Source organism: Bradysia coprophila, unplaced genomic scaffold, assembly GCF_014529535.1.
Source record: "Bradysia coprophila strain Holo2 unplaced genomic scaffold, BU_Bcop_v1 contig_348, whole genome shotgun sequence".
NCBI lineage: Eukaryota > Metazoa > Arthropoda > Insecta > Diptera > Sciaridae > Bradysia > Bradysia coprophila.
In genome coordinates, this window is record NW_023503606.1 from 135,767 (window position 1) to 146,650 (window position 10,884).

A 10,884-nucleotide genomic window follows, 5' to 3' on the forward strand; every position below is an offset into this window, starting at 1 on the left:
AACTGGGGACGTACTGCGTTTATACGCAACGCTCATTTTTTGTTCAAATTTTCCTACTAAATCAATTGATGTTGATTAAATTACGAGAATTTAATTTCACTTTTCAGTTTACGAATTATCAATTTCTGATTTACAATCAAATTCTAACGATATCGTTGATTTTCGAACATGTTCAGCCAACGTATAAACGAGCTCAAAAAGTTTAAACAAAAGTTGGCGCATGCGTTTCAACTTTTTTTTTTTGTACGAACCCAGTCATTTATTGATTTTTTTTAGAAGGGGAGCTGTGCATACGTAATGTTCGGAATGAGGATTCACTCTTTCAAACTTCGTACGTATCAACAATCTACTACCGTTTTCTAATTTAGCTTTTAAAAAAAGTTACCATAACGTTCGTTGAATACAATCACTCAATTTTATACAAAGATTCGTCTGTATATATAGGGGATGGGATAGATGCAATTAATTTGTCCATTACCACTAAAGCGATAATTAAACGGGTTATCTGCTATCGACAATGACGACAAGAATAAGCGATGAGCACTAAATGTTTTTGTCTTATATATCCATCTGGATGATAAGCATATTGAAGTAGTAGATTTTGTACCGAAGAATAAGAAATACTTCAGACAAATTAAGGAACATTTTTTGTTGTAGATTTCTGAAGCAATTAGTTGTGTCGGAACTTGGGCATTGTAGCCCCTTGAAGTCCGGCGCCGTTGTCAATTCAATTCATATTTATATCATGAACAAGAAGATAGAATAAACTATCCAAACACAATGCGGTGATACGCAAAAATAAGATCGGCACAGTTCGCTCTTGTTTTATATTTTGTACTTCGATGATGTTTGTTTCTACTGGAAGATGCGGGAAAAGGCAATAAAAACGCATAAGATTCTATTCAGTACAATTAGGCCGTGTGTCACCGCACATTCTTTAAAAGAATTAAAAAATTCTCAAATAAGTTGACATTTTTAGTCCGAACATTTCTGACAACAAACTTGATGTAAGCCTACACGCCAAATTTTCCAATTTTCAACAAACTAATCCTCGCCGAGTTAATACTGCAAAATACGAATACGACACACAATTTGTGACTTGGACTTTGCCAAACAAAAACAAATTGACAATATAATAGCATTTCAGTTGATCGCTAACAAAAATCGAATACACACAACATTGTCCTACAAGTTCACCACACTAATTTTAACTGAAAGCCAGACTTCCACTTCCAAGGTCTTTAGGCAATATATACCTTGCGCTTTGCGTATTTGTGGGGAACATGCAAAAGTTCATCACAGTAGGCTATTGAACCCACTAAAATCTAATTTTAAATCGCTAGAATAATTCCATAAATCTAAATGTGATACTAAGAAACCACGTGTTTCAATAAGTCCTGGGAGCGATCCTGAAGACATGGACCTAATCTTTTTGGGCTGAACGGCGTACTTTCGTTCACTTTTCCAAGCCCTCTCAAGAAATATCACTAAATAACTAAAGAAATCCAACATTACATCTACATTACACATTACATTACACATTGCACATTACATTACATTACATTGTAATGTAATGTAATGTAATGTAGCGTTACAAACTGCATCTTTGATTTCTGAAGCCAATCGGCGAGATAAAATTTTTTGGTTTGCGAACTTTTAAAGTACTCACAAAAGTTCACCAAAGTGCGCTGCTGAACCCAGAAAAAGTTGGGTATTAGTAGCTAGATTCGCTCACTGAACCTTGCAATATTACGTAATATTACGTAATATTGCAAGGTTCAGGGAGCGAATCTAGACAGTCGGGCTTAACTTTTTCTGGGTTCAGCAGCGCACTTTGGTGAACTTTTGTGAGTACTTTAAAAGTTCGCAAACCAAAAAATTTTATCTCGCCGATTGGCTTCAGAAATCAAAGATGCAGTTTGTAACGCTACATTACATTACATTACATTACAATGTAATGTAATGTAATGTGCAATGTGTAATGTAATGTGTAATGTAGATGTAATGTTGGATTTCTTTAGTTATTTAGTGATATTTCTTGAGAGGGCTTGGAAAAGTGAACGAAAGTACGCCGTTCAGCCCAAAAAGATTAGGTCCATGTCTTCAGGATCGCTCCCAGGACTTATTGAAACACGTGGTTTCTTAGTATCACATTTAGATTTATGGAATTATTCTAGCGATTTAAAATTAGATTTTAGTGGGTTCAATAGCCTACTGTGATGAACTTTTGCATGTTCCCCACAAATAAGCAAAGCGCAAGGTATATATTGCCTAAAGACCTTGGAAGTGGAAGTCTGGCTTTCAGTTAAAATTAGTGTGGTGAACTTGTAGGACAATGTTGTGTGTATTCGATTTTTGTTAGCGATCAACTGAAATGTTATTATATTGTCAATTTGTTTTTGTTTGGCAAAGTCCAAGTCACAAATTGTGTGTCGTATTCGTATTTTGCAGTATTAACTCGGCGAGGATTAGTTTGTTGAAAATTGGAAAATTTGACGTGTAGGCTTACATCAAGTTTGTTGTCAGAAATGTTCGGACTAAAAATGTCAACTTATTTGAGAATTTTTTAATTCTTTTATAGAATGTGCGGTGACACACGGCCTAATTGTACTGAATAGAATCTTATGCGTTTTTATTGCCTTTTCCCGCATCTTCCTGCACGCTCTATTTCGTATTCACTCTAAAATTCCGTTATGTCACTCTATATAGATCTCTAAGTGAAATCGTTATGTACATTTTCTTCGCATAGTTTCGATAGTAGCCTAGTCGATATTTTTATTCAAGGTCAAGTAGTACACAGTGTGCAGTACGCAACTCTTAAAATAGTTCCTCGTCGACCGATCACAGTATGTGGACTCTTCGTTACTATGGTTTTATAAGGTGTTCTCCGACTAGGGTCGGTCGACTTAAACAACGTGAAAATCCATACCCAATCGAGGATGTAATCACTCTGATTAATCACCGGTTTGATCAAAAAGAATGCGAACCACGTCGAGGCTTATCTTTCTGCACCATTTTTTTTTTGATCCTGTATGTATACAGTACACGCACGCTGTTCGTACGTCTTTCCCATTCTTCAATAAGCCCAAAGCAAAGGTACCTAGTAGTGCCAATAAAATCGCATTTTTGTGTTACATGGCTAAAATGTGTGTTAGTAACACCAATTTTGAGCTAGGTAGATGTCAGGTTTTTTGTCCCACGAATACCACTCCTTCAAATGATATGTCACACACCTCACTGTTTCTATCGAAAATGACGTCTCACACGACCGACCATGTACGTTTCGTGTACCTCGAGAAACTTCTGTAGGAACAAATGAAGTCTTCGGTTGAAAACTTCAACCGCACATATTTCAGTGTGGATGAATTTTTAAACCAATAAGTCCCTATTCGGATCAGTAGTACATGTGATTATCTTTCTAATGACACCCCACGCGACCATGTACGGCTCGTGTAACTGGAGACGTTTTTGTAAGAAAAGTGCAAGTTTTCGGTTTTTGAGCCACACAAGCTTCGAAGAATTTTTACCTAAAAAACCGGAAGAACTACATCTTTTCCGGATCTCAAAAGCCTTTCTTTTGATTTTAGGAAACTTTTGAATAATTTCTTACTTTCTGTAAGTTCCAAGACTTCCATGACAGAACCCTGCCCACTATCTTTCAAATTCCAGAAGAACAAGATTAGTTCTAAAAGAATTTTAATAGTGGGTAGTGGTAGCTCCGTGTACAGACAGTAAAAACGGACTCCTAATGTCAAAAGTAAGCCTTCAGTCTAATTTCAACAAGAAAGAAAACGGGAAAAATGTCTCTTATGATTTACTCCGTATCCTCAATTTATTATTCACTTGTCGATTCGGACACTCCTCTCGTATAAATTGAATTCAGGCTTCGGTGACAAATGTGAGAATTGTAACAAGTGCATTTAGCATGTGTAATGCTGATGCAGTGAGTGGAAAAAAAGTGTGTTTAAAGTACGTGTATGTGTTACAGAAAAAATTATTTCTTACCCCGCATTCGAACAACTCCTTCAGTCAGTTTTGTCTTTCAAGCTCTTAAAATGGCATTCAATTTCGACAATTTGTGGTCTTTTTACACGAAAGCTTGTGCTGCTGCTGGAATTATATTATTTTTGGAAGAGAAAGAAAGAACCACAACCCTTAAAGTGTATCAGAAATTCTGTCAACTTTTCTTTTCGCTTTTCGTATTCTCACAAGCTTACACTTTGGCCACTCAATACACGGACTTGACTGTCGTTATTATTGCTGGTGCAGGACTTGTAATATTTGTTGCAGTAGCCACCGGTCCGATCCAATTGATCAGAAACCATGACAATTTTATGGCGATAATTCAGTGGTGTCGTGCTCTTCACAAGAACGGCCAACATTTTCATCCAACGTTACGACAATTCACTGCAAATCACTTGAACGTGGCTGGACATAAATCCATGAAAATAATGAAAATCTTCACATACCTACTGGCATTCGATGGCCTTGCAACCACAATTTTATTCACTACCCTTGCCAATTTATTGCCGATTGGTGACCTGCTGCTCGAGAAATATCATCCACCGTTTCCATTTGATGTGCCGTTTCACAGTGCAGCAATATGGGAATCATTTCTGATAAATTTAGTGGTTCAAACACTGGGCATAGTGAACGGCACATTACTCGGCAATGCTGTTATGTCCATCTATTGTGTCATTTTCATCCATTTATTGGCGTTTTTGGATGTGATCTTGACGGCTGTGGAGAATTTCAATGATTCTTTGAAGCGAAAATTTAGAAAAGAATTTTTTGAAATGGACACCATCGAAGAATTCGATCAAATATTAGGTGAAATTGGTGAAGACTGTGAATGGGATGACGAAGGAATAAAGGAGCACATCAAAATAATTGTCGACATGTGCAGTGAATTTAACGAGTGATTTGCAAAAAAGAAAACGAACTGACTATAAAGACTATTTGCACCCGAAATCGCGCTTTTGTTATGGAAATTATAAGAAAAACGTTACAATTTCACTGGAAAAACAGGTCGGTTTTGAGGTCTGGCTTAAACAAACGAAAATACTTCTTTGAAGCTCCGAAAATGTATTTTTCCTTTCACAAATGGGAACACTAATAATCTATTGTGCGTTATTATTTAGGATTTTTCTTGTACGAATGAGGATAATACTGGACTTTAACTTTACTCTTTTCCCTTTTAACAGACGCTAATTGATCTGTCGAGATTGTAGTTAATCTTACAGAACGTAACGAAAGCGCGTAACTACAGAGGATTTTCCCCTTTCACTAAACGTAACGATTGGGCTAAATTCCAAAGGAAGTTTCCGTTTTACAAAGTGTAAAGCATAAGGCCAAATTCGAGAAGATTTTTCATTTTTATAAAACGTAAAGAAAAGGCTAATGGAACGATTCCAGGGGATTTATGTCTTTCCTATCGTAACTAAACTTGAATGAAAACTAGGATGGGCTATTTAAGAGAGTTTTGCTGCCTTTTCACGTCGGTTTCACTGTAAGCTTCCGATTTACTGATTGGCCTCATTTTCATTTTATACGCCGACACATACTCACTCATCACCTACTACGGATATTCTTCTATTACCATATTCAGGCCCGTAGCTGGGGGCTGAAGCCACTAAAAGTTTTTTTTTAACTTTTTTTCAGAAAAAGCTCGTAAATCCGAAGAACGTAGTTCAAGTCTATCTTTTATTAAGCTCAATGCACACCAGACGTCGATAATGTGTTTCGATCAAAATCAAAATATTGGTAAGCATCAAGGGAAAAAAAGAAATTTCATCGAAAAACTTTTTCAACTAATTTTCATTTATTTTTTAGTACACGCGAGCGAAGCGAGCGAATTTTTTCCAACAAAATCTGTTGGTACTGGAAAATGAGTACGCTTGTAGAAAAGAGAAATGTGAAATCTTACATCTTTTCTGAATAAGTGAACTTTTAAATTTCGAGTTTCACCTTAATGGATCTCGAGTCTGATCTATATTCTAAAATTAACGAATAAATCGAAAAATGAGTCGAAAATAGAGCACTGCGCCGTTCATCCACGCCGAGGCCGCCGTTGAAAAAGCACATCAGCCGGAACCGCCGCCAATACCCTTCTCAGCCACCTCAGCCGTGTTAAAAATCGGCGGCGGAAGATGGCTTGCGAAAGTTTTGGTTTTAACACAGTTTGGGAGAATTTTTCAGCAATTTTTTTCGTTGGCATACAAAATTGTGTACGCACCTGTCGACTGGTAGAGGGCAGTACAATAAAGTCATGAATGTACTACATGTGAAATGGTAAATCGTGCGCGTGTTTTAGTTGTAGTACGAGTGAGATCAGCTTAAACAGCTAAAGCCTTTGTTGAATGTTTGATTCCTTTTTTGAATGGAAGCGGTTTCGCCTAATTCATATCAAACAAATATCTCTGTAACTGACTTCTGACTTGCGTACTTCTATGAGATTTGATTTGATTGTAGCAATACAGGAGAACAAAATTGAATATCATCAGGTATTTCGATTTGGGACTCATTGTGGATTCCAAATGATTCCACACAAAATGTGTTTAACAAAAGAGGACCTAGATTAATTTCATTTCAGCTGGCGATCGCGTGCCTACCAAAAATTCCGAATGTGAAATATTAGTCCTTTATTGGTTAAACAAATTTTGTGTGGAATCATTTGAAATCCAAAACTAGTCCCAAATCAGTAAACCTAACGGTATTCACTTTTCTTCTACTGTATTTTAATTTTGTTATTCAGCCGGCTGCGCCGGCTAGCCGCCATAAATATCATACTAGCCGGCCGCCGAAGGGTGTCGGCTACGTTTTAGCCGCCAACTGTCCATCGGCTGAACGGCGCAGTGCTCTAGTCGAAAATAGTGTGCTTTTTATATCTAAATCAAGATACAAAAATGTCTATGGAGGGAGAATGTAAACATAAAATCTCGGCGATTCTCTTCATCACCAATCTTTGTACGATTTGTAGAAGTATTACAAGACGTATTAGAATAAATATTAGTAGTCAAGGATATTTGAGAGTTGACCCTATTAGATCTGACGCTGATAATGTGTCCCACAATATTTCGTGTTCACGTTGAAACGTCACATCGAAAATAAAACCATTGCTCTCACCGACCTTTTTCCTCGTTCAGTGCTGAATTTACTACTAACTTGGTGAAACCAATTAGTGGGATAAACTCAATTAAATAGAATATCTCAAATACAGTTAAAGTCAAGTCAAAAATTTGCATACGTTTGAAACAGCTGATTTTGTAATTTGATATGTATTGGTAAAACAGCTGTTTCAAACGTATGCACATTTTTGATTTGTCGTTCCCTCTATGTTGAGTGTTTTCAAATGCATTGTTAACATTAATTGGAAAATAGTCTCTAGCTTAGCTCGTTAGCAGGGGCTCGCCAGTAGGTTAGGTGGTGTGAGTACAATTGGCGTATCTATAATAAAGTGGCTATAGTCATGTCTTACTTTCTTCGTTACTTTTTAAAAACAGTAAGCCCACGTTTCTGAAGTTAAACGGTAACTTTTTCTAATAATTTATTTATATTAAAAAACATGCTTTCCGTTTGTTTTGTTGGAGTTGTATGCAAATGGTCTTAATATGTCTATTTGCACCCGGGTGCCAATAGCATCTACCAAAAAAAATCTAAGTCTTTTTTTCAATTGCAGTCAATTGGAAAAATTTTCGGATTTGTCGTCACCAATTTTTCTCGCTTGGGAATTCACCTCGTTGTTCACAACATTTATTTGTGGCATAATTTTACTGTTGGAACGACAACATTTCATACTTTCACTTGGTGTTTTAATGGCAAATATATTCTTCTTTGCTATCTGTTTGGTAAATGATTTAATTCTGGACAAGGTAAAAGAAATTTTCAAATATAGCATCGTCGAACAGATTTCACACATCAGAATGGCACCTTTTTTTGTAGATATCAAAAATAAACGATGGCCTGTACAATTTACCGTGGTATTTCATGAAACCATCTGAACGACGGATGGTTTTAATGGCAAAAAGCACATTTAACGTTCAAGTTGGATTCACTGCTGGTGGAATTCACGATCTGAATCTTGAACAGTTTAAAAGCATCACTGAAGTGGCCATCTCAAATTGTTTGGCGTTGAAAACGTTAGCCGAGCAGTAAATTCAATTTACGGAATGAGATGACCGAAGACTCGTTTTGACTTATTAGCAGATTATATTAATTCTAATTTTACAGTTTCCCCATGGAAGCCTACATTATAATACATTATAATATAAAGATTGATGTTTTTGGGTGTTTGCTTGCCTCTTACACCAAAACACCTTGAGACTTAAGAGCGATGAACCCTTTGCAAATATGTAGCCTAGATTAAGGCGGAAAAGGGCGTTGATGGTTTGCTGAAAGGCATATATTTAGGCGTTTTTTGAATACTGGATTTTAGTTTACTTTTTGATATCTTTCCACTATAATCCATTTTCCGCAATAACGACCACGAATGAGTTAGCTTTGAAAAGAAAATAGATTTGGTTGCAGCTCTGAGAAAACTGAGCAGTTTATGAAAATTTCGTTAAACTGCTCACGTTTCTCAGAACCAGTCCAACGGCTACAACCAAAACTAATTTTTATTTAAAACTAACACATTTCCAAAAAGGATTCTTATGAAAAGGTATCATCAAAAATGAAATACGAGACACGCAAATGTAGGCTAAAATTTTAGCTATAAGTACCGATGCATCTGAAGAGTAATATTTCACAACTCCAGTACAAAAAATGTAGGAGACAATTTGTCAAAACTTCGAACAACTTATAAACAAGCCATCATCGGCGATTTTTGGAGGGTAATTTATGACAGCCTTGACTTAAAATTGTCTAATTCGTCAGAAAAATTCAAATAGACGTGAAGAAAAGTGGAATTCTACAGAATTTTTGTGTTAGTACACTTCAATCAAAATGGAAGCTCAACGAAAGTCGTGTCGCGGTAGGTTCATGGTGTCATGGATAGTAGAGGTCACTACCTACCCAACGACACCCATATCTTCCAGGTCTATCATTGTATTTTTTTAAAAACGCTCTCCAAAAGTTGGAAATTTTCCCCCCAAAAATAGCTACTGCATTACATACACGAAAAATTTCGAAATGTTTTAAAGGCCAGCATGTGCGGCGTCAACACCAATGACCATAATTTCAGATAAATGCGTTACGTATTGTCGGTGGTATGCAAAAAGACCATTTTTTCATAATTTCTGGCGTGAAAATATAATTACTTCGAGGATTTTTTTGTTTCAAATGACTCAGGAGGACCCCCTGATTCAATTGCTGTATACCCAACCCACCAAAAATCGCCGATGGCTTGTTTTCCTGTTTCATAAAACTTGTCCGAATTTTTTACTTTTACGTTGCAAACTCTACTGATTTCTTATTCATTTTTCATGGTACATATTCTATTCAGCTGTATAAGATAGAAAACATGATAGACATGTAAGTCCTAAGTCATGTGGTTTACCCACTTCGAGAAAATTTTATTACAAACAATCGAAAAGTACATCATTTTACATGGGAATTATAAGTTATAAATTTCGTTAAGCATTTCTTTTTTCGGTTGTGTTCCAAGAATGCTACGCACATTCCCTAGTTGAATGGCCAAAGAAATTCTTTCGTATAGAAACTTTTTGGCACGTATATCACCCGATTCTTTGATTACCAATTTCCCAACTTCATCAATAAAATATTTCGTTTCATCACACCATGGACCCAAAGTTTCGAAAGCTAATCCAACAAATAAGAAGTTTGACGCCTTGATTCTGGTATAATGATCGTGTTTTCGTTTACAAGCGAGCGCAGCAGCAGCACCGGCTTTTTTCGATGTAAGGTTTAGATAAGAAGGTGCCAAAGTGTCAACACATGTTACGTCCCACACTAAACGTTTTCCTTTAGACCAAGGGGCTAGAGGAACTCCATCTGGACGTTTGCCATCATCACGAGATAGAACAATTGGTTCGAGATCGCAATTACGTCTGGCTGATGTTAAAGCTCTTTTGAGTGTATGATTCATGTTCACATGTCTTGGGTAGGTACCCTTTGCGTTGGGGCAACTAAGTCCATGTGTACCGCTTCCATCCACAAACGAACCACAATCATTGCATTTGTAATTTTCGAAGCATTTTATTCCTACGCATGTTTGAAAGTCTTGATCGTCCATTACAGTACCGATGTTATTCGATGGAATTAAACAGCCCCGCTTCATCGAGGCTGTTTAGATGGAATGACTTGAAGCCAACCCCGTGACTCTGCCTGCTGCAATGCCTTGAAACGGGCTTCGTCCTTTGGAGAATGTAATTGTATTTCAGAAACAATTCGATCCAAATTGATGTAATCCCATGATTTTTGAATTGAAGGACAGTCTGGCATGATGTTGTTAATTGAATTCCAGTAATCATGAGATTCTTCGAGAAACCTTTGCAACCGATTTTTAGCCCCGTACGAAGTACTGGGGGCTTATAAGATTAATATGCCGTTTGTAACACGTCGAATTGGAAGCAGACAGTAAGGGCAAAGCATTTGGTTATGTTCATAGATGACGAATCCGCAATAAAAAAAATGTCCGTCCGTCCGTCCGTCTGTGACCCCTCTAGCTTGAGCAAATCACAACCTTTTTTCAAAATTCTTTTTTTCCCCGATTGGTATCGACAAAAGTAAGGTCAAGTTCGAAAATGGGCATGGTAGGGTCGGCCCTTCCAGAGCTAGGGCCCTATAAGTGTTTTTCAGTCTTTCGACGATATCTACCGAAATACGCACGCAATAGCTGCTTGTGATATATCAAATGAAAGGTATTGACGAGTAGAACAAAGTTGCTGAACATTGTTTTTGTGTAGGATGCAACGCGAGCTTGTT

At 37.0% G+C, this 10,884-nt stretch overlaps 1 protein-coding gene across 2 annotated transcripts; it reads left to right on the forward strand.

Annotated features, from left to right (window-relative positions):
- The first annotated feature begins 2,281 nt into the window (after nucleotides 1–2,281).
- LOC119079856 lies at nucleotides 2,282–8,159 on the forward strand. Of its 2 annotated transcripts, XM_037187929.1 has the most exons (4): nucleotides 2,282–2,286; nucleotides 4,162–4,918; nucleotides 7,679–7,871; nucleotides 7,942–8,159. In XM_037187929.1, coding segments are annotated over exons 1-4 (1,164 nt in total). In that variant the 5' UTR covers nucleotides 2,282–2,285; the 3' UTR covers nucleotides 8,155–8,159. The 2 variants fall into 2 exon arrangements, with proteins under 2 accessions (XP_037043824.1, XP_037043823.1); XM_037187928.1 differs by lacking the exon at nucleotides 2,282–2,286 and having other exon boundaries at nucleotides 4,029–4,918.
- Nucleotides 8,160–10,884: the final 2,725 nt, after the last annotated feature.